The following is a 25,097-nucleotide window of genomic DNA, read 5'->3' on the forward strand; positions in this document are numbered from 1 at the left end:
ACACTGAGGCCTAGTTGAGGGTGGGAGGACTAAAAGGGTCAGAAAAAGTACATTTTTGGTGCTATGATTAGTACTGCAGTGACAAAATAATCTCCACACCAAACTCCCATGACACAATTTTAGCTGTATAACAAACCTGCACGTGTACCCCTGAACCAACCAAAAATAAAAGTTAAAAGAAAAAAAATCCCTGGGTTGGAGAGTGCAATGCAGGTGGAAGGACTGGTTTGTGCTACAGATAGTGGCCCAGGTGGGGCTGTACTCTGATTTATTTCTGGGTCCATGCAGGCAGATACGATTATGAACCCTAGGCTGATAGAGAAACCTAGGTCGAGAACCCTAGGCTGGTGGAGAAAACAGGTTGCTACTGCAGATTCAGTGTCTGAAAATAGAGATATGCCAGGAGACTTGTAGATACTTTTGTAGGTTTTTGGCCAAAAAAACCACTAGAATCAAAAATGCTGTGGTAAAATTCCTGAGGGTGGTGCCTTGTCCAGAGAGGGGTGTGGACACATCAATGTCTAGTGGGTGTTTGTGAGTGGGTGGAAATCCTCTGCTGGCAGCTGTGGCAAAAGGGGGTTTGTCATCAGATCTCCTTTAAATTTTCAGTCTTCTGTCGCCCTGGGAGGAGACCTGAAATCAAAGAACAAGGGGGAGTGTGACAGCCTGTGTAGAGGAGAGCAGAGCTTCCCATTCCCAGACACCCAGAGTTTCATTCCAGGCCAAGGGTCTGTGATATCTTTCTTCTGGCACCAAATCTGCAGAGTTTGATGAACACCAACAATTCTCCAACACCAACTCATTGTCTAACACTTGAATTCTGACACCATCCAGAGTCAGCACAGACCCTGATTCAGGGCTCAGTCCCACAACATTGTCCTCACTGCAGATGCCAGTCACAAACTCCACGGGCTCATCTATGCTTCTGACCTACTGTTTAAAAATTGGGGACTCCCATAACCTTTTTGAAATTCAATAATCTGATAGAACTACTCACAGAACTCAGCAGAACACTGTAGTTATATTCACTGGCTTCAAATAAAATATACAACCTCCAAAAAGTCAAACGGAAGAAAAGTATAGAACCAAGAAAAGAGGTGGGAAAAGATGAAGCATATAGATAATAAATAGCCAGGATTAATAAAATTCTCTACCCTCTGTGTTCTCCAGGAACACTTATGAAAAGAAACACTCTTCCCATTACGACTTAGATGGTGCTCTCTTTTCTTACCTACTACACAGCCAGGAAAACACTCTGCATGTTTTCTTCTTCTCATTAAAAAAGCAGCTGAATTTGTCTTCAGTGGTCAGCATAAAATACTTCTTAATCAAACTTCACTTCAGTTTATTTTCTTCCCACAGGCTCCTGAACTCTGAGCTACTCTCAGTCTGAGCCACCACACAACCTCATTTTATGCTACTGCAGATTCAGTGTCTGAAGAACATTTAAGAACACACTGACTTCAGGGTAAAACATTCTGTGATCTAAAATCTGATTTTTTCACCCTTCATTTAAACATTCCCCTCACCTTCTTTCTAATCTTATTTGCTTTTCCCTAGGAGAAAAAGCCGTTTTCTACCTAATCTTTGCAATCCTTAAAGATCTTATAGTTGGTACTTCCTCCTGTTGCAATACTCCTTTGGAATTCATTTTTTTAAATGTACATCTAACTGGTTATTTTAAAACCTCTTGAAACTGCCTCAAAACAGTAACAATTTTATCTTCAAGAAGACATTCCTAAACCCCTTCTACCTTAACCTTAACTCCATCTGCCTGTGGGGACCCAGCTTTCCAGGGCTCTGTAGCTTCTCTCACTATAGAGGCTTCTTCCATGGCTGTGGTAAGCAGGCTGGGACATCTGCAGGAAAGGCTTTCCAGAAGGAACTAACTGGGCCTTTAGTAACCTCCTTTTGCTGGCTCAAAATTAACCTTAGCTTGCACTCATTGGGATCAAGCTTTAATTACCATGTCAGAGTCATTCACTTAGTATTTGAAACTAAGCGTTTGAAAAATCCAGCAAAATGATTCAAAAACCGTGTTCATATAAGAAAATTTTAAGGTGCTTACCTTTTGTACCTCAGTAAGAGAAGCAAATGTATTTATTTCTTTCAAACAATAAAGCATTATTTTATTTTTTTGTATTAAAAATCGGAGGTAAACAGTTATATGGGAACACTTCTAGGAGGTACCAAGTTTCATGACATAAAATTTACCATTAAACTCAGAAACTGAAATAACAGGATACAGAACAAAGATACTTACTTTTACAAATTTACCCTGCAAAAAAAGAAACTGATGTTTTCACGAATCTATGTAACTCACCAATTATCTACCACATTTTCTTGTGTAAATATATTAATTCTCTATAGCCGAAATGGAAGTAAAATTTTTCTTATTTTTTTCCTTGGTAGCTAACATTCTAAAAGCTAGATGGAATTCTGTTTGAAATCACTCAGCCATAAAAAGCACACCTGAGGGCAGGGCACAGTGGCTCACGCCTGTAATCCCAGCACTTTGGGAGGCCGAGGCAGGTGGATCATGAGGTCAGGAATCAAGAGCAACCTGGCTAACACAGTGAAACACCGTCTCTACTAAAAATACACAAAAATTAGCTGGGTGTGGTGGCGGGCACCTGTAGTCCCAGCTACTTGGGAGGCTGAAGCAGGAGAATGGTGTGAACCCGGGAGCTGGAGCTTGCAGTGAGCCAAGATCCCACCACTGCACTCCAGCCAGGGCAACAGAGAGAGACTCTGTCTCAAAAAAAAAAAAAAAAAAGAAAGAAAAACACACCTGAGAAAACTCCTAAATTCACTCTGAGAAAGAAAAAGGTGAATGAGAATGTTCGACAAATGAAATATATAATTAGATATTATTTTTTGAAACTCACCTTTTTTATGCCCTTTGTAAATATTTTCTTACCTTTCAAGCCCTACTAATAAGACGCAATTTACAGTTAAAAAACTGAGGTCAGCCGGGCACAGTGGCTCACACCTGCATTCCCAGCACTTTGGGAGGCCAAGGTGGGCAGATTACTTGAGGTCAGAATTTTGAGCTCAAACAGCCTGGTCAACATGGCAAACCCCCATCTCTACTAAAAATACAAAAAGTAGCCAGGTGTGGTGGCGGGCACCTGTAGTCCCAGCTACTTGGGAGGGTGAGGCATGAGAATCACTTGAACTTGGGATGCAGAGGTTGCAGTGAGCCGAGATTGCACCACTGCACTCCAGCCTGGGTGACAGAGGAAAACACTGTCTAAAAAAAAAAGTCCAGGTGTGGTGGCTCACGCCTGTAATCCCAGCACTTTGGGAGGCCAATGTGGGTCACAAGGTCAGGAGTTCGAGACCAGCCTGGGCAATATGGTGAAATTCTGTCTCTACCAAAAATACAAAAATTAGCCGGGCGTGGTGGTGCAGGCCTGTAGTCCCAGCTACTTGGGAGGCTGAGGCAGAAGAATTGCTTGAACCCAGGAGGTGGAGGTTACAGTGAGCAGAGATCATGCCACTGCACTCCAGCCTGGGTGACAGAGGAAGACTCCACCTCAAAAAAAAAAAAGAAAAAAAAAAAAACTAAGGTCAAAATAAGTGAGCAAATCATTTAATCATTTCAAGGTACAGATATGTCTGACTCATGTGTCAAGTCAAGCCATCCAATTACTGAGAGATCCCCCTACCCCATCCTGTTCACTTAAGTGCTCAATAACCATTCTCTCAGGAGACTCTGAACTATGCCCCAGTGAGTGCCCCAGGTACATGTTACTTTGCAAGTTCTTGCATCATCTCACTGGGGTCAGTTTCTTTTTGTCTTTGGAGTGCTATTTTTTTTCACAAATTTTTTACCATTTTTCTTTCACAATTTTTCTGTCCCCTAGGAGAATCCAGGGGCAAAAATTATTTTGGTTTCCCCTTCAATACCAGCATCTGATTGTCTGAACAGCAATGTGTCTCCAAGAGTCGGAAGCTGGGTTGGGTAAAGACAATACTAATATCTCAAGGGGTTAGCTTTCCAAAAAAACAGCGCACCAGAAGATGCCTCTCAGTCCCAGGGCATTCACCTGCTCTGCATTCTATACCTCAGGTTGTCCTACGGGAGATGAGAGGCTATACTCCATACCTCAGGTTGTCTTATGAAAGATGAGAGGCTACACTCCATACCTCAATCAGGTTGTCTTATGGGAGATGAGAGGCTACACTCCATACTTCAGGTTGTCTTATGGGAGATGAGAGGCTACACTCCATACCTCTGGTTGTCTTATGGGAGATGAGAGGCTACACTCTATACCTCAGGTTGTCTTATGGGAGAAAATGACCCAGGAGCTGATATTCACTAGAAACCCTCACAGACACAGCCATGGCCAGTATCTTGGTTTTTCCCCAGACAGTACTGAATCTCAGGTCCAAGAAAAAAGCTGAAGGGTGGCTGAAGACACATCTCCCTATAAAGTTTCCAAAGGGAAATTTTGACCCAAAAACATTCTGATAAGGTATCTGTATCTAGGGAAACTAGAAGAAAAATACATTTACAAACAGAAAACAAATCTTTTAAAATGTGCCATCAAATGCTTTGTCAAAAAATGATTAAAATAGGTATCAAAATGTACACTAAAGGACAAAGAGCTGATAACGTGAATAAGGGAGGGAAAACTGGCGTTTGGGAATGTCAGAAGGAACTGGAAATTAAATATTTTAACTGCAAGCCACAGTCAGGCTGGAGAAATAGGGAGTGGGGGATAGACTTGAGGCCCTGCTTGGGAAACATGTGAAAAATGCAAGGAAACAGCAGTTTCCAGTGGGGTGTGAAAATAATTAAGTGGCTGGCAGTTAGACTGAGGAGGCTCTAGTTTCTAATTTCTACTTTTAAAAAATCTAATTCGGCCAGGCGCAGTGGCTTACACCTGTAATGCCAGCACTTTGGGAGGCTGAGGCAGGTGGATCACTTGAAATCAGGAGTTCCAGACCAGCCTGACCAACATGGTGAAGCCCCACCCCTATTAAAAATACAAAGTTAGCCAGGTATGGTGGCACATGCCTGTAATCCCAGCTACTTGGGAGGCTGAGGCAGGAGAATCACTTGAACCCGGGAGGCGGAGATTCCAGTAAGCCCAGATGGCGCCATTGCACTCCAGCCAGGGTGACAAAGTGAGACTTGGTCTCAAAAAAAAAAAAAAATCTAACTCAAATGTATTTTTTGTAAATTACTACATTGGGGGAAAAAATTTCAGGCTTAACACACTATAAACTGCCAATTAACCTCTGATTACATAACCAAGAAATTTCCATCTTGATGTTACAAATTAAGAAACCATGAGGCTGGGTGCCGTGACTCACACCTATAATCCCAGCACTTTGGGAGGCTGAGGCGGGTGGATCACGAGGTCAGGAAATCGCGACCATCCTGGCTAACACGGTGAAACCCCATCTCTACTAAAAAATACCAAAAAATTAGCCAGGTATGGTGGTGGGCACCTGCAGTCGCAGCTACTCGGGAGGCTGAGGAAGGAGAATGGCGTGAATCCGGGAGGCGGAGCTTGCAGTGAGCTGAGATGGTGCCACTGCACTCCAGCCTGGGTGACAGAACAAAGCCTCCATCTCAAATAAAAATAAAAATAATAATAATAATAAAAATAAAAATAACAGGATGCCAGGCGCGGTGGCTCACGCCTATAATCCCAGCACTTTGGGAGGCTGAGGTGGGCGGATCACAAGGTCAGGTGATCAAGACCATCCTGGCTAACACGGTGAAACCCCGTCTCTACTAAAAATACAAAAAAAAATTAGCCAGGTGTGGTGGCGGGCGCCTGTAGTCCCAACCACTCGGGAGGCTGAGGCAGGAGAATGGCGTGAATCCGGGAGGCGGAGCTTCCAGTGAGCCAAGATTCCGCCACTGCACTCCAGCCTGGGCAACAGAGCAAGACTCTATCTCAAACAAACAGGAAACTACATAACTGTACCTAACCAATTATTGAATGTGGTTTTCTTCATTATGCACCTTATAAAACTCTTTCTATCAAACCCCTTCAGCTCTCGGCTCCAAGGAGGCCAAGGTGCAACTTTCTTGGGTCGTCCCGAATCCAGGTTCATCCGACACCAGCCGCCTCCACCATGCCGCCGAAGTTCGACCCCAACGAGATCAAAGTCGTATACCTGAGGTGCACCGGAGGTGAAGTCGGTGCCACTTCTGCCCTGGCCCCCAAGATCGGCCCCCTGGGTCTGTCTCCAAAAAAGGCTGGTGATGACATTGCCAAGGCAATGGGTGACTGGAAGGGCCTGAGGATTACAGTGAAACTGACCAATCAGAACAGACAGGCCCAGATTGAGGTGGTGCCTTCTGTCTCTGCCCTGATCATCAAAGCCCTCAAGGAACCACCAAGAGACAGAAAGAAACAGAAAAACATTAAACACAGTGGGAATATCACTTTTGATGAGATCGTCAACATTGCTCGACAGATGCGGCACCGATCCTTAGCCAGAGAACTCTCTGGACCATTAAAGAGATCTTGGGGACTGCCCAGTCTGTGGGCTGTAATGTTGATGGCCGCCACCCTCATGACATCATAGACCACGTCAACAGTGGTGCTGTGGAATGCCCAGCCAGTTAAGCATAAAGGAAAATAAATAAAGGACATTTGACAACTGAAAAAAAAAAAAAAAAAAACCCTTCAATAGATCATGAACTACAACCCATAGCTGGGTGCTCTACAATTTTGGAATCACTCTTGGATTAAATTATTTAATATTTTTGCGGTGACTTCCATAAATTTTTAATAGGAGAAAACAGGAACTGAGAGCCTCACGGACCAAAGCTCTTCGCATTCATGAACCCACACCCCAAGTCAGGATTCTCCTCTGACTACCCTCCCATGGTCCCTGCACAATCTGTGAGAGACTCCGCGCTGCGGGTGCAGAGCTGCCCCAAGAGGGCTCCACGCCAGGGCACAAACACAGCGCAGGGAAGAGAGAGGACGCCTGGCGGCCCGGCAGTCAGCGCAGCCGCCATCTTATGGCTGAAGGGGACTGAGGTCGAGCTAGGCAAGGAGAACTTGTGGAGCTGACTGCGCGTAGGCTTGAGTCCCACCACAGCCACTTCCCGCCGGTTCCAACCAGCCCCGGCCACTCTCACAGTATGTCTGACCCAGCACACTCACCATTTCTAGGCTTCCAGGGGATCCTGGCGACTTAGGTGTGGATCTCCCAATACCTGCAGGTCACAGGGCCACAGAGGCTGGGACTCTAGGAGCAGAGGACACACAGCAATAAGGACAAGACATTGACCTCCCGCTGCAGCGAGAGACAAAGGTCTGACCACATCCCGGAAGCCGCCCTGTCCGCTCCAGCTGCGTGCCTGATTGGACTTTCCCAGCCCAGCATCCCTGATTGGATAATGTTTAAGGCCCCGCCCCTTCAGGCCCTGAGTGACAGAAGATGTGATCAGATGCTGGGCTGAATGAAGAAAGAGAGCCAGCCTAGGCTGCAGCCTTTTCAGGCAGCGCTTCCTCCCTGAGCTGAGCCAGGCTCACCCTAGAGCATGGGAAAATTCTCTCTCTTCTTTACTCTCTCTCTTTTTAAATGTATTTGAAATGTGAACAAATATATTTTACTCTCATGTTAATAATACATAAAACTGCCGGGCGCGGTGGCTCACGCTTGTAATCCCAGCACTTTGGGAGGCCGAGGCGGGCGGATCACGAGGTCAGGAGATCGAGACCACGGTGAAACCCCGTCTCTACTAAAAATACAAAAAATTAGCCGGGCGTGGTGGCGGGCGCCTGTAGTCCCAGCTACTCGGAGAGGCTGAGGCAGGAGAATGGCGTGAACCCAGGAGGCGGAGCTTGCAGTGAGCCGAGACTGCGCCACTGCACTCCAGCCTGGGCGACAGAGCAAGACTCCGTCTCAAAAAAAAAAAAAAACATAAAACTTTTCTTCAAGAGTAAATCAATTTTTACTTTAGTAACAGTGTATTATCAATACTAAAGGCCGGGTGCAGTGGCTTACGCCTTTAATCCCATCAGTTTGGGAGGCCGAGGCGGGTGGATCACCGGAGGTCAGAAGTTCAAGACCAGCCTGGTCGACATGGTGAAACCACTTCTCTACTAAAAATACGAACGTTAGTCAGGCGTGGTGGTGGGTGCCTGTAATCCCAGCTACTCAGGAGGCTGAGGCAGGAGAATCATTTGAACCTGGGAGGTGGAGATTGCAGTGAGCCAAGATCAGGCTATTGCACTGCGGCCTGGGCAACAAGAGTGAAACGCCATCTCAAAAAACAAAACAACAAAAAAACTAAACCTAATGTTAGTAAAACCTTATAAATAAATCTATCAAATTTGTCATTTTTAAACACTCTAGATTTTCATATATATTTTATAAGCTCATTTTTTTTTACTTTTTCTATTTTATTTTAATAGCCTTTTTTTTAACTTGAAACAACCCCTTAAGCTTTTTTTTTTTTTTTTTTTTTTTTTTTGTGACTAGTCTTGCCAGGCTGGAGTGCAATGGCATGATCTCAGCTCACTGCAACCTCCCCCTCCGGGTTCAAGCGATTCTCCTGCCTCAGCCTCCTGAGTAGCTGGGATTACAGGCACCCACCACCACACCCAGCTAATTTAGCATGGTGGACTGACCCTGTAGTACCAGCTGTTCAGGGGCTAAAGTAGGAGGATTGCCTGAGCCCAGGAGTTTGTGGCTGCAGTGAACCTTGATCAAGCCACTGTACTCCATTCTGGGTGACAAGAGTGAGACTCTTTCTAAAAAAAAAAGCCAAAGCATATAAACTTAAACTTATGGGAGTTTGGGAGTTTTTATTTTTGTCTTAAATTATTATATTTCAATAGCTTTGGGGTACAGGTAGTATTTGGTTACATGGATAAGTTCCTAAATCTTTTCTGAGATTTAGGTGCACCAATCTTCCAAGCAGTGTGCACTCTACCCAATGTGTAGTCTTTCATCCCTCACCCCCTCTCGTACCCTTCCCACTGAGTGCCCAGAGTCCACTATATAATTCTTTTTTAAAAATTTTATTTATTTATTTATTTATTTATTTATTTATTTATTTATTTATTTTTTATTTATTTATTTATTTATTTATTTATTTATTTATTTATTTATTTATATTTTGAGACAGAGTTTTGCTCTTGTTGCCCAGGCTGGAGTACAGTGGGGCGATCTCAGCTCACTGCAACCTCTGCCTCCCCGGTTCAAGCGATTCTCCTGCCTCAGCCTTCCTGAGTATCTGGGATTACAGGTATGTGCCACCACAGCCGGCTAATTTTGTAGTTTTAGTAGAGACAGGGTTTCTCCATGTTGGTCAGGCTTGTCTTGAACTCCCAACCTCAGGTGATCGCCCGCCTCGGCCTCCCAAAGTGCTGGGATTACAGGCATGAACCACCAGGTCCAGCCTGTCGTAGATGGTTTTTATGACCTTACCATATGTTCCCTCTATCCTGATTTTGCTGAGGATTTTAATCATAAAGTGATGCTGGATTTTGCCAAATGATTTTTCTGCATATATTGAGATAATTGTATAATTTTTGGTTTTAATTCTGTTTATTTGGTGTATAACATGTATTGACTTACCTATGTTAAATCATCTCTGCATCCCTGGCATAAAATGTTCTCGATTATGGTATACTATCTTATTAATATGCTGCTGTGTTTGGTTAGCTAGTATTTTATGGAAGATTTTTGCATTTATGCTCATCAGGAACATTGGTGTATAGTTTTCTTTTATTATGTCTTTTCCTGATCTTGGTATTAGAGTGATATTGGCTTCATAGAATAATTTAGGAAGGATTCCCTTTTTCTCTATCTTTTGGAATAGTTTCAGTAGGACTGGTACCAATTCTTTGAATGTCGGATAGAATTGAGCTATGAATCCACCTTGTCCTGGACTTTTTTTGTTGGCAGTTTTTTTTTTTTTTCTTGAGTCTTGCTCTGTCACCCACGGTGGAGTGCAGTGGTGTGATGTTGACTCACTGCAACCTTGCCTCCTGGGTTTAAGTGATTCTCCTGCCTAAACCTCCCAAGTAGCTGGGATTACAGGCACAAACCACCATGCCTGGCTAATTTTTGTATTTTTAGTAGAGATGGGGTTTTGCCATGTTGATCAGACTGGTCTCAAACCCCTGACCTCAAGTGATCCCCCCACCTCGTCCTACCAAAGTGCGAGGATTATAGGCATGAGCCACTGCACCCAGCTGGCAATTTTTTATTACTAGTTTAATCTTGCTACTTATTATTGGCGTGTTCAGAGTTTTTATTTCTTCCTGATTTAATCTAGAAGGGTTGTATATTTCCAGGAATTTATCAAACTCCTCTAGGTTTTCTAGTTTGAGCATGTAAAGGTATTCATAGTAGCTATGAATGATCTTTTATTTCTAATTGAGCATATTTGGATCTTCCTTCTGCTTTCTGGGTTAATCTCACTAATAGTCTATCAATTTGGATTATCTTTTCAAATAACTAGCTTGTTTTACTTATCTTTTATATTTTTTAAAATTTCAATTTTACTTAGTTCTGCTCTGATCTTTGTTATTATTTTTTTTTTCTGCTGGGTTTGGGTTTGGTTTGTTCTTGTTTCTCTTGTTCCTTGAGGTGTAATCTTAGGTTCTTTATTGTGGTTTTTTGAACTTTTCGATGTACGTATTTAATGCTATGAACTTTCCTCTTAGCACTGCTTTTGCTGTATCCCAGATGTTTTAATATGTTGTGTCAGTATTATTCAGTTTAAAGAATTATTTAATTTCCATCTTGATTCCATTGTAGAACCAATGATCATTCATGAGCAGTTTGTTTAATTTTCATGTATTTGTATGATTTTGAGTGTTCCTATTGGAATTGATTTCTAATTTTATTCCACTGTGGCCTAAGACAGTACTTGATATAATTTTTATATTCTTAAATTTATTCAGGGGCTGGGCATGGTGGCTCATGCTTTAATCCCAGCACTTTGGGAGGCCAAGGCAGGTGGATAACCTGAGGTCAGGAGTTCAAAACCAGCCTGGCCAACACGGTGAAACCCCATCGCTACTAAAAATACAAAAATTAGGCAAGCATGATGGCACGTGCCTGTAATCCCAGCTACTCCGAAGGCTGAGGTAGGAGAATCCCTTGAACCTGTGAGGTAGAGGTTGCTGTGAGCTGAGATTGCACCACTGCACTCCAGCCTTGGTGACAGAGCAAGACTGTCACACACACACAAAAAAATCAGACTTGTCTTTCGGCCTATGATATGGTCTATCTTGAAGAATGTTTTATGTGCTGATGAAAAGAATGTATATTCTGTAGTTGTTGGGTAGAATATTCTGTAAGTCTCTGTTAAGTCCATTTGTTCTAAGGTATAGTTTAAGTCCGTTGTTTTTTGTTTGTTTGTTTGTTCGTTTGACTTTCTGTCTTGATGACATGTCTAATGCTGTAGTAAAGTACAAAAGTCCCCCAATATTTTTATGTTGTTGTCTCTTTCATTGCATTTCTTAAGGGACAACTTAGGTGAAACAAGAACATTTATATTTCTGAAGCACAGAACTAACATTTTAGGCTAAAATACTTTTTTTATTTGAGATGGAGTCTCACTCTGTCGCCCAAGCTCGAGTGCAGTGGTGTGATCTTGGCTCACTGCAACCTCCACTTCCTGGCTCAAGTGATTCTCCTGCCTCAGACTCCCGAGTAGCTGGGACTCCAGGCACCCACTACCACGCATGGCTAATTTTTATGTTTTTAGTAGAAACAAGGTTTCACCATATTGGCCAGGCTGGTTTCAAACTCCTGACCTTAGGTGATCTGCCTTGCCTCGGCCTACCAAAGTGCTGGGATTACAAGTGTGAGCCACCGCACCTGGCCTTAAATGTACTGTTTATGTTTTGTTTTAATATATAAGATTAAATGATTTGCAAACAGCAACTTTTTACTTATTTGTCTTCAATTTCAATGGCTTTAAACAATTTTTTTGCCTAGTTCTTCTGCCACGTACTTCCAGGGTTATGTTAAAGTTCTTCTGCCATGTACTTCCAGGGTTAAGCATTGACAATGGGAACAGTGTAGTTTTGCATTGCATTGGTTTTTGTAAATTTCATGGAGCGAAAACCTCTTCAAGTTTATATAAACTGGTTACAAGAGGTAAAAATCTTCTTTTGTTGGGCCCCCATGTTTATAGGATGCCCTCTTTATTTGTAATAGACAGAGGTGGTAGACGCAACAAAGCAGCTGCGTCTGCATAGGATTTACATTTAGTTGGCTTGTTACAAAAGGCTTGGGTAGTTGTAATTCCCATTTTATTATTGGACAGATTGAATATCCTTCAGGACTTTCATCTGCAGAGCAGACACTAGGGGAAGTTGTTGCAGTCAGGTCTGCATATGGTGGGGCTTACGTCAGGATGTGGATGAGGATGCCTTTCACTGAGTACTAGAGAGGGGCTTCCCAGGTCACTGTGTGGGATTCTACCAAGGCAGAATTGGCCATGAACTGTGGCTTGGAGCCAGAAGGAAAACATTAAACTATATGGCTACAATGGGTGTCTTCCTCCAGGCCTCTGGAAGGACAGGAGCTCTCCCAGGCTGTGGCTGGGAGGAGTTTGGAATGGTTATAGAGTAAGTAAAGAATTCTCAGTGGGAGCAACTTGGGTTGGCTATTTTTTGGTTTGTGGCCAAGAACAGAAATCCGGTAATTTGCCACCTTAATGGAAGCCTGTCTCCTGAAAAGAACGTTCCTCAATCCTGGGCTTTAGCAGAGTTTCACAACTCCATCCCTGGATCTAAAAGCTCTTTTGAAGGTACCTGTTTTAGAGATGAAGTCTTTCTACATAACACAGGCTGGTCTTGAAATCTTGGCCTGAGGAAATTCTTCAACCTGAATGCCTTATGTAGCTATCATTACAGATATGAGCCAGGATGCCTGGATCTCTCATAAACACATTTTTGTCAGGGCTGACTCACAGTTTTCTTGCTGTCAGGGGATAAGAAAATAGGTCACCTTTTTTTTTTTTTTAATTTTACTGATGTTGCTCTCCCTATACATTTTTACTTTGTATTTTCTATTTCAAATTTCTCTGTTATTTTAGATTCAGACATTTAGGATAATATGTTAGAATTTACATGTTATGCCTGAAGTAAACTAGGCTATTATTAGGCATTCCTTATTTACTAAAATATTTAGTTATAAATTTAAGTTTGCTGCAGGCAAAAAGGAATTATATGATTTCCATTCACTTTCTTCAACCTATGTTTAAATAATAAAATAAGTTCTTCCCTGATACTTGTTTTATATATCAGAGGCTTTAATTATATTCTGCAAGACTTTTTTTTTTAATTTAACAAGGTAAGACTATTCTTTGCTTCTAAAGTTAAATTACAGCAGTTTCATTTTGTGTAAGAATAGCACATATTCTTAAAGAATATATGTAGCATGTATTGCGTGAGAACAGCATATGTAAAGTTGAAATTTACTTCTAGTTTTCTTTAATGCTTATATATTAAAAGCTTATCATTAGAATCTGCTATTTATGATTATACTGCAATTTCTCTTAAGTTTTACTGTCATGCAGTGCATGCCAATGACTCAAAATACCTGCCTTCCATGAGTACACAGACACAGTCAAATATTGTAGTTATCTAGACAAATTTTTGTAATGGTACATCAATGTTGCATACCAGATCTTATGAGTAAACATTTCTCTTATTATTATTTGCAGTTCTATATGTGTGCTTTTTAGTGTCAGTTTCTTAATATCAGTGAATTTTTTTTGTTTTACTTATGTATTATAATTCTAGACAATTTGCAATTCTGTTTGTACACTTTAAGTCAATGTGGGGTTTAATTCAGAAATAAATTAGCCATATGTCTATCACAATCAGATTATATATTTGTGGGTTTTTATCTATAAATATGACTCCAATTTTCGTTATGGCTTATCTTGTATATATTCTTTCTTAGCTGATTTTCAGTGGTTGTTTTATCTTGTCTAAGTGAGTAGTTGTGGAAATAATCTTATTTTCGCCCTGTATTTAATAATGAATATATATTTTCTTTGTGTGAGAGAAACACTTTTGTGATTTGAAGGTAATTCTAGAAAAGATTTATAATTCTTCATTTAGTTTTTCTTCTAAAATAATTTATGTAAAAACAGATAACATAAAATTGATTCTCTAAAATCTATTTAAGTGTACACTTTATGGTCAGGCATGGCAGTGTCTCACCTCTGTAACCCCAGAAATTTGAGAGGTCAAAACAGAAGGATCACCTGAGCCCAAACGTTTGAGATCAGCCTGGGAAACATATAAAGACCTGCTGTATCCAAAAAAAATTTAAAATAACAAGCCATGGTGGTTTGCACCTGTGGTTCCAGCAACCTGGGAGATCAAGGGACAAGGAGTACTTTATTCTGGGAGTTTGGGGCTGAAGTGAGCCATAATTTTGCCACTGCACACCAGCTTGGGTGACAAAGTGAGACCCTTTGTCAAAAAAAAAGCTGTGGATTTCAGGCATGTTAAAGTATATTCACCTGGTTATGCAAAAGCCTTCTAGAAGTTTTACATCTTGTAAAACTAATACTCAATACCCACTAAGTAACAACTGCCCATTTTACCCTCTCTCCAGCCCTTGGCAAATACCTTTCAGCTTTCTGTTTTTATGAGTTTGGCTATTTAACTTATCTCAGGTAAATGAAGTAATGTAGTATTCATCATTTTGTTATTGGTTTATTTCATGTGACATAATATTTTCAAAGTTTATCTTAAAATGCGACAAAATTTTCTCTTTTAAGGCTGAATAATGTTCCATGTATGTGTATGTTAAATTTTTTGATGTATTTATAAATCAAGGGACATCTAAGTTACTTCAGCCTTTTGGCTTTTGTAAATTCTGGTACAATAAGCATAAATGTTTACATGTCTCCTCCAGGCTCTGTGTTGCATACTTTGGAAATCAATTTATAAATAAGATTGCTGTAATTGATTACAATTTTATTTTTAATTATCTGAGGAACATTTATAACATTTTAAAATAATGGCCGTGTCTTTGTTTTCCACCAACAATCAACATAGGTTTCATTTTCATAGCATCATCAACAGATATGGTTTTCTTAAAAAATTGATAGTGGCCATTCCAATGGGTGTGAGGTTATTTTGTATTTCATTGTGATATTTATGCATTCCTCTACAAATTAGTAATTTTGTTTCCTTTCAAATGCTCTTCCCATTTATACTTTTGATAAAAATTTAGTTTAATTGGTTTTCCATTTCTAAATCCTGTTATTCAACTTTATTCTTCAGTTTTAAGAGTTGCTTATATATTCTGAATATTAACTTCTCTCACATGTGATTTGCAAATATTTTCATTGAGTTTCTAGGAGGCATTGTCACGCTCTTGAATTTTTTTTTGATGTGCAAAAATTTTGAAGTATATTTCAGTTAAATTTTTCTGTTCTTTTCATTGTTGCTCACGCGTTTAATGTCATCTAAGAAAATGATTCCAAGGCCAATGTCATGTCTTTTCTCCATTTTTTAAAGAGATTTGTTAGCTATTTTTTATATCTAAATATTTTATATAAATTATTTTGCCTATGGTTCAAGGAAGGAATCCAGCTTTATCAGTATAGATATTCAGTTTTCAGCATTAATTTTTGAAGATATTATCTTTTCTCTATTGTGTGCTCATGGCAGCTTTGTGGAAGATCATTTATTTACAGAAGGGTTCATTTCTGGGCTCTCTATTCTGATTTATCATCTGTTTATCTGTCTTTGTGTCAGTACTACATTGCTTTTGTTATAACTTTTAATATGTTTTGAAATAAGAAAGTTGATTACCTCCTCTTTTTCATGGGTGTTTGGCTAGCTATAGTTAATAATCAAATTTTAAAATGTTAAAGAATATTTCTGTTTAAAAATCTGTGCTATTAGGAATTTTATAGAAATTATGTCAAATTTGTTTACCACTGTAGGTTGTACTGACTTCTTAACAAAATTAAATTTTTTGACTCTTGAGCAAGAATATGTTAAAGAGTGTTTTATTTTTATTTTATTTTTTATTTTTTTAGAGAGAGAAGGGATCTTACTGTTTTTTTTCCTTTGAGATGGAGTATCACTCTGTCATCCAGGCAGGAGTGCAGCAGCATGATCTCAATTCAACACAACCTCCACCTTCCGGGTTCAATTGATTCTCCTGCCTCAGCCTCCTGAATAGTTGGAATTACAGGCACCCACCACCATGTCTGGCTAATTTTTTTGTATTTTTAGTAGAGGTGAGGTTTCACCATGTTGTTCAGGCTGGCCTCAAACTCTTGATGTCAGGTAATCCACCTGCCTCAGCCTCCCAAAGTGCTGGGGTTACAGAGGTGAGCCACTGCACCCAGCTCATGTGTTTAATTTTTATATTCTTCTGGATTTTCCTGTTTTACTTTTTCCTTAAGTTCAAATAATAGCATCAGCAAATCTGTACTGCCAAATAAAAAGAGGGAAACCTTTCAAAATAACCAAATTTTGAAAAAGCATACTGACACTGCCTATGCCCTATAAAGAATGCTGAAAAGCATCCCACTTATTCTGAAATTGACCATATAATTGGAAGTAAAACACTCCTCAGCAAATGCAAAAGAATGGAAATCATAACAAACAGTCTCTCAGACCACAGTGCAATCAAATTAAAACTCTGGATTAAGTAACTAACTCAAAACCACTCAACTACATGGAAACTGAACAACCTGCTCCAGAATGACTACTGGGTAAATAATGAAATAAAGGCAGAAATAAATAAGTTCTTTGAAACCAATGAGAACGATGACACAACATACCAGAATCCCTGAGACACAGACAAAGCAGTGCTTAGAGGGAAATTTATAGCACTAAATGCTCACAAGAGAAAGCAGGAAAGGTCTAAAATCAACACCCTAAAATCACAATTAACAGAACTAGAGAAGCAAGAGCAAATAAATTCAAATGCTAGCAGAAGACAAGAAATAACTAAGATCAGAGCAGAACTGAAGGAGATAGAGACACAAAAGACCCTTCACAAAATCAATGAATTCAGGAGCTGGTTTTTTGAAAGGATCAACAAAATAGATAGACTGCTAGCCAGACTAATAAAAAAGAAAAGAGAGAGGAATCAAATAGATGCAATAAAAAATAATAAAGGGGATACTGGCACTGATCCCACAGAAATACAAACTACCATCAGATAATACTGTAAACACCTCTATGTAAATAAACTAGATAATCTAGAAGAAATGGATAAATTCCTGGACACATACACCCTCTCAAGACTAAACCAGGAAGAAGTCAAATTCCTGAATAGACCAATAAAAAGTTTTGAAATTGAGGCAGTAATTAATATCCTATCAGCCAAAAAAATACCCTGGACCAGGTGGATTCACAGCCGAATTCTACCACAGGTACAAAGAGGAGCTGGTACCAATTCTTCTGAAACTATTCCAAACAATAGAGAAAGAGGGGCTCCTCCCTAACTCATTTTATGAGGCCAGCATCATCCTAATACCAACACCTGGCAGAGACACAACAAAAAAATAAAACATCAGGCCAATATCCCTGATGAACATTAATGTGAAAATCCTCAATAAAATACTGGCAAACCGAATCCAGCAGCACATCAAAAAGCTTATCCACCACAATCCAGTCAGCTTCATCCCTGGAATGTAAGGCTGGTTCAACATACACAAATCAATAAACGTAATCCATCACATAAACAGAACCCATGACAAAAACCACTTGATTATCTTAATAGATGCAGAAAAGGCCTTCAACAAAATTCAACACCCCATTCATGCTAAAAATGCTCAATAAACTAAGTATTGATGGAACATATCTCAAAATAATGAAAGGTATTTATGACAGACCACAGTTAATGTCATACTGAATGGGCAAAACCTGGAAGCATTCCCTTTGAAAACTGGTACAAGACAAGGATGTCATCTCTCACTACTCCTATTCAACATAGTATTGGAAATTCTGGCCAGGACAATCAGGCAAGAGAAAGAAATAATGAGTATTCAAATAGAAAAAGAGGAAGTCAAATTGTCTCTGTTTGCAGATGATATGATTTTACGTTGAGAAAACTCCATCATCTCAGCCCCAAATCTCCTTAAGCTGATAAGCAACTTCAGCAAAGTCTCAGGATACAAAATCAATGTGCAAAAATCACAAGCATTCCTATACACCAATAACAGAGAGCCAAATCATGACTGAGCTCTCATTCACAATTGCTTCAAAGAGAATAAAATAACCAGGAATAAAACTTCCAAGGGATGTGAAGGACCTCTTCAAGGAGAACTACAAACCACTGCCCAACGAAATAGAAGGGGACACAAACAAATGGAAGAACATTCCATGCTCATGGATAGGAAGAATCAATATCATGAAAATGGCCATACTGCCTATGGTAATTTATAGATTCAATGCCATCCCCATCAGGCTACAAATGACTTTCTTCACAGAATTGGGAAAAACTACTTTAAAGTTCATATGGAACCAAAAAAGAGCCCACATTGCCAAGACAATCCTAAACAAAAAGAACAAAGCTGGAGACATTACACAACCTGACTTCAAACTATGTACAAGTCTACAGTAACCAAAAGAGCATGGTATTGATATCAAAACAGATATATAGACCAATGGAACAGAACAGAGGCCTCAGAAATAACACCACACATCTACAACCATCTGATCTTTGACAAACCTGACAAAAACAAGCAATGGGGAAAGGATTCCCTATTTAATAAATGGTGTTGGGAAAACTGACTAGCCATATGCAGAAAACTGAAACTGGACCCCTTCCTTACACCTTATACAAAAATTAACTCAAGATGGATTAAAGACTTAAATGTAACACCCCAAACCATAAAAGCCCTAGAAGAAAACCTAGGCAATGCTATTCAGGACATAGGCATGGGCAACGACTTCATGACTAAAACAGCAAAAGCAATGGCAACAAGAGACAAAATTGACAAATGGGATCTAATTAATCTAAAGAGCTTCTGCACAGCAAAAGAAGCTATCATCAGAGTGAACAGGCAACCTACGGAATGGGAGAAAATTTTTGCAATCTATCCATCTGACAAAGGGCTAATATCCAGGATCTACAAAGAACTTAAACAAATTTACAAGAGAAAAACAACCCCATCAAAAAGTGGGCAAAGGATATGAACAGAAACTTCTCAAAAGAAGACATTTACACAGCCAACAAACGTATGAAAAAAAGCTCACTGTCACTGGTCGTGAGAGAAATGCAAATCAAAACCACAGTGAGATAGCTTCTCACAACAGTTAGAATGTAATCATTAAAAAGTCAGAAAACAACATATGCTGGGGAGGATGTGGAGAAATAGAAACACTTCACACTGTTGGGAGTGTAAATTAGTTCAACCATTGTGGAAGACAGTGTGAAAATTCCTCAAAGATCTAGTATCAGAAATACCATTTGACCCAGCAATCCCATTACTGGGTATATACCCAAAAGATTGTAAATCATTCTACTATAAAGACACACTCACACATATGTTTATTGCAGCACTATTCACAATAGCAAAGACTTGGAACCAACCCAAGTGCCCATCAGTGATAGACTGGATAAAGAAAATGTGGCATATATACACCACGGAATACTATGCAGCCACAAACAAGGGTGAGTTCATATTCTTTGCAGGGACATGGATGAAGCTGGAAACCATAATTCTTTGCAAACTAAGACAAGAACAGAAAACCAAACACTGCATGTTCTCACTCATAAATGGGAGTTGAACAATGAGAATGCATAGACACAAGGAGGGGAACATCACACACTGGGACCTGTCAGGGGTTGGGGGGCTAGGAGATGAATAGTATTAGGAGAAATACCTAATGTAGATGATGGGTTGATGGGTTCAGCAAACCATCATGGCACATGTATACCTGTGTAACAAACCTACACATTCTGCACATGTATCTCAGAACTTAAAGTGTAATAATGAAAAAGAAAAAAAAAGAATGCTGAAGACAGTTTCTTTTATTGAAAATAAAATGACTCAAGAAAATAGACATAATCATATATATGTATGTATGTGTGTATATATATGTATGTATATTATATATATGTATGTGTACATATACATGTATATATATATTTTTTTTGAGACGGAGTTTTACTCTTGTTGCCCAGGCTGGAGTGCAGTGGCCTGATCTCAGCTCACTGCAACCTCTGCCTTCCAGTTTCATGCGATTCTCCTGCCTCAGCTTCCCAAATAGCTGAGATTACAGGTGTCCACCACCACACCTGGCTAATTTTTTGTATTTTTAGTAGAGATGGCATTTCACCATGTTGGCCAGGCTGGTCTCAAACTCCTAACCTCCTGATCTGCCCACCTCAGCCTCCAAAAGTGCTGGGATTACAGGCGTAAGCCACTGTGCCTGGCCAAAAAGAAAGGGGGGGATTATTTTCTTGGATAGAGATGCACATACAAAAAAATGAAATTTCTTAGCGTAATCATAATGGTGCAGAAAACATTTTTAAGTATTTTCTATAATTTGAAAAAAATTTAGAAAACAATTAAAATTTTGAGAGTAAAATCTTTGTATGCAACTGAAGTTCATCTTCTCTCAGATTAAAATATATTGTTATATCTTTTAGAAGTTTTATGTAATTTCCAAAGTACCAGAAGGTACCACAAACAAAAAATCTGTATAGATAAGCAAAACAAAATAAGAAAAAAGTAAAAGCATATCAGTACAAAAATCAAAACGACACAAAGGAAGACACAGAGAGAAAATTAGAGACAAAGATACAACAATCAAATGAAACAATAAAATAACATTTTTAAGTCTTTCTGTTTCAGAAAGTTATTTAAACATGTATATAAAATGAACTTTCTAATTCAGAGACATACTTTTAATAAAGGAATTAGATAATTTTAAAAGCCAGGATCCAACTTGCCTTTCTATAATAGAGTCATCAGAAATCTAATGATAAAAAAGACTGATAGTGGCAAGATGGATGTAGATATTCTATGCAAATATTAATTAAATTAGAGAAGAAGAGGTCAAAATAATGTTACTTTAGCTGTATCTTTATTTATTTATTTATTTATTTATTTATTTATTTTGAGACGGAGTCTTGCTCTGTTGCCAGGCTGGAGTGCAGTGGTGTGATCTCGGCTCACTGCAACCTCTACCTCCTGGGTTCAAGTGACTCTCCTGCCTCAACCTCCCAAGTAGCTGGGAGTACAGGCACGTGCCACCATGACCAGCTAATTTTTGTATTTTCAGTCGAGACTGGTTTTCACCATGTTAGCCATATAGTCTCGATCTCTTGACCTCGTGATCCACCCGCCTCGGCCTCCCACAGTGCTGGGATTACAAGCGTGAGCCACTGAGCCCGGCCTTGAGCTCTATCTTAAGTCAAAAACCATCATATTTTATAAAATGCTTTTTTAAGTCAAAACTCTACAGAGACAAAACAAGCCATTACAAAATAATAGATTTATTTACTGGGAACTTATAACAAATTTGTATATGTGTGTATGTGTGTGTTTTGTGCAAGTGTGTGTGTGTGTGTATCTCACATTAGGCTTGCAAAATATATAAATCAAATATTGACAGAATTGAAGAAACACTAGAGAACAATATAATTACAATAGCATATTTCCTTTCTTTCTTTCTTTTTTTTTTTTTTTTTTAGACAGAGTCTTGCTCTGTCTCCAGGCTGGAGTGCAGTGGCGTGATCTTGGCTCACTGCAACTTCCACCTCCCAGGTTCAAGTGATTCTCCTGCCTCAGCCTCCCTAGTAGCTGGGAGAACAAGCGTGCACCACCACCCCCAGCTAATTTTTGTATTTTTAGTAGAGACGGGGTTTCACCATGTTGGCCAGGATGGTCTTGATCTCATTTAGGTGAGAAACCCACAGATGTGTCACTATTTTCCCTGTGAATAGGGCTCAGGAAGAAAAGGATAGTCAGATCATTTAAACGATGGGCCCAGAGATGGATTACAATGGCTCCTGGGTGCAAAAACCAGGCAGAAGAATTACATCACCTGTGTGCTGGGCCCAGGAATAAGTCACTTTCCCTTGTGTGGGCATGGCTTCAGCAGGAGAAAATAGTCACATCACTAAGGTTCTGGTTCCAGAGATATGTCACAATCTCTCTTATTGACAAAGCATGGGTAGGAGAGGAGGGTCAAATGAAGCAGTTGATGGACCCAGAGATATGTCACAATGCCCCCCCCAATAGGCAGAGTACAAGCATGTACCTCCCAATTCTTTAGGTGTTGTGGTCAGGGACATGTCACAATACTTAAAAAATGCAAGACTCAGGCAATAAAACAGAGTCACATCACCTAGGTGCTAGGTTCAGTGATATGTCATAATTCCTAATTCAAGAGGGCTCAGGGAAATAAAAAGAGTCACATAACCAAGGTGATAAATGTAAAGATATGTCATAATACTCCTGTGGGCAGAGTCCACTTAGGAGAGTCACATTACCTTGATGTTGGACCCAGCCATATATCACAATGCACAGCAAATCCAGGGCTCAAGCAGGGAAGAAAAATCACATCGTCTAATTGCTGGGTTTGATGATATGTCACAATCACTTGTTTTTGCAGAACCCAGACAGAAAAGAAGAGTCACATCTCCTAGTTGATGGATGCAGAGATAAGCCAAAAGGCTCCTTTTGGGCAGGACCCAGGCAGGAGGCTCTCATGCCCTAGGTGTTTTTCTCAGACATACATCACAGTAACAAATATATGCAGGGCCCAGGCAAACAAGGAGAGTCATAGCACCTTAGTACTAAGTTTAGTGATATGTTACAATCCCCACTTTTGGCAGGGCCAGGATGCACACAACACAAACAAAGGACACACACAAACAAAGGCACATCACATAAGTGATTAAAAAAAAAAAAAGATATGTCATAATACCCCTGTAGGCAGGGCCCATGCAGAAGAGTCTCATCACCTAGGTTTTAGACCCAGTTACTTGTCACAATACACAATTTATGCAAGACTCAGACACAAGAGGAAAGTCATGTAACCTAGGTGCTGGGCCCAGTGATATATTACAATCTCTCCTTGGGTGGAGTCCAAGCAGTAGAAAAGAGTTACATTACCTGGGTACTTGGTCCAGGAATATGTCACAATACCTCCTGAGGAAAGAGTCCAGGAAGGGGAGTCGCATCACCTAATTGAGTGGCCCTAAGATATATTTCCCAGTGCTCCTTGCAGGTAGAGCTGAGGATAATCAAAAGAGTCACATAACCCAGGGGCTGGGCCCAGCTATATGTCACAACTACCCTAGGTGCAAGTCTCTGGTATGAGAGAAGAGTCACATCACATAGGTACTGGGCCAAGCAATATGTCACAATCCCCACTGTAGGAAGGTCTCAGGAAAAGAGAAGAGTCACATTATCTGGGTGATGGGCACAGGAACATATCACAATTACCCAAGACAGAAGTGTTATGTCACCTGTGTGTGAGGTCCAGCGATAAGCCACACTTCCTTTTGTGCACAGGGTCCAAACAAAAGATGAAAGTCACATCACCTAGGTGCTGGGCTTACAGAATTGCCTCAGTCCCTCCTATGGTCAAAGCCAATTTGAGAGACAAGAATTACATTAGCTGCTCTGCCTATGGAGCAGCCTTTTTTTGTTTGTTTGTTTCTTTACTTCTCTAAAAAACTTGCTTTCATTTTACTGCATGGGCTCACCCTGACTTCTTGGGGTCTAGATTAAAAGCCCTTTTCAGTAACAGCTTTCTGGCAAACTATAAAGGGACTATACTGAGGAGAAAACTGAACCAAATGAAATAAGCTGCAGCACCAATTAGCCAACTTTGGGTAACTAGTGGGGTACATTCTACCAGGCTAAAAAATGGGATTGGGTTAGAGGCCCAACATAGAAGTGTTACAGTCTCTCCTAAGACATACTGGGTTAAAGACCTCTCTTAATAAAAAGCTTGAGGACCCAGTTACGTAGGTTCAGGTCCTTTCTAAGATTTAAGGGGTTTGGCCGGGCATGGTGGCTCATGTCTGTAATCCCAGCACTTTGGGAGGCTGAGGCAGGTGGATCACCTGAGGTCAGAAGTTTGAGAGCAGCCTGACCAACATGGAGAAAACCCATCTCTACTAAAAATACAAAAACTAGCTGGGCGTGGTGACACATGCCTGCAATCCTAGCTACCTGGGAGGCTGAGGTGGGAGAATCACTTGAACATGGGAGGCAGAGGTAGCGGTTAGCCAAGATCGTGCCATTGCACTCTAGCCTGGGCAACAAGAGGGAAACTCTGGCTCAAAAAAAAAAAATTTAGGGGGTTAGAGGCCCCTCTCAGTAATGTCACTCTTGGTTAAAAAATCGATGAGGCAGGCCAGGCACGGTGGCTCATGCCTGTAATCCCAGCTACTCAGGAGGCTGAGACAGGAGAATGTCTTGAACCTGGGAGGCAGAGGTTGCAGTGAGCCAAGATCGTGCCACTGCACTTTTTAGATTAATTTTTCCCTGTGCTCTTTGCTGACAGTTGTGCGTGACACGATTAGGCATGTACAAGATCATAAGACATGGGGAGCTTCTATTCTCCTCAAAAGGGGAAACTTTAGGTATATCTCCTAATGCTATCCCTCCCTCTTCCCCCCACCCCACAACAGGCCCCAGTGTGTGATGTTCCCCTTCCTGTGTCCAAGTGTTCTCATTGCTCAGTTCCGACCTATGAGCAAGAACATGCAGTGTTTGGTTTTTTGTCCTTGTGATAGTTTGCTGAGAATGATTGTTTCCAGCTTCATCCATGTCCCTACAAAGGAAATGAACTCATCATTTTTTATGGCTGCATAGTATTCCATGGTGTATATGTGCCAGATTTTCTTAATCCAGTCTATCATTGTTGGACATTTGGGTTGGTTCCAAGTCTTTGCTATTGTGAGTAGTGCTGCAATAAACATACGTGTGCATATGTCTTTATAGCAGCATGATTTATATTCCTTTGGGTATGTATACAGTAATGGGATGGCTGGGTCAAATGGTATTTCTAGTTCTAGATCCCTGAAGAATCACCACAGTCTTCCACAATGGTTGAACTAGTTTACAGTCCCACCAACAGTGTAAAACTGTTCCTATTTCTCCACATCCTCTCCAGCACCTGTTGTTT

General features: G+C 40.4%; 2 protein-coding genes and 1 pseudogene across 4 annotated transcripts in view; 2 read left to right on the forward strand and 1 right to left on the reverse strand.

Annotated features, from left to right (window-relative positions):
* The window catches only part of LOC116478782 (zinc finger protein 728-like), a 51,016-nt gene extending 43,722 nt beyond the window's left edge, over positions 1 to 7,294 (reverse strand). For 2 of the 3 annotated variants that reach the window (XM_032170285.3, XM_058424616.1), the window contains exon 1: positions 7,143 to 7,286. In XM_032170285.3, the coding sequence (XP_032026176.2) occupies positions 7,143 to 7,145 (3 nt within the window). In that variant the 5' untranslated portion in view covers positions 7,146 to 7,286. Of the gene's footprint in view, positions 1 to 7,142 lie in introns of all 3 variants that reach the window. The other variant, XM_032170286.1, reaches the window with a different exon arrangement.
* Positions 1 to 25,097, forward strand: part of LOC116478760 (zinc finger protein 99-like) — a 277,198-nt gene that overhangs the window by 109,277 nt on the left and 142,824 nt on the right.
* LOC116478800 (large ribosomal subunit protein uL11-like) lies at positions 6,045 to 6,596 on the forward strand (annotated as a pseudogene).

This window comes from Hylobates moloch, unplaced genomic scaffold (assembly GCF_009828535.3).
Source record: "Hylobates moloch isolate HMO894 unplaced genomic scaffold, HMol_V3 SCAFFOLD_12, whole genome shotgun sequence".
In the NCBI taxonomy this organism is placed as follows: domain Eukaryota; kingdom Metazoa; phylum Chordata; class Mammalia; order Primates; family Hylobatidae; genus Hylobates; species Hylobates moloch.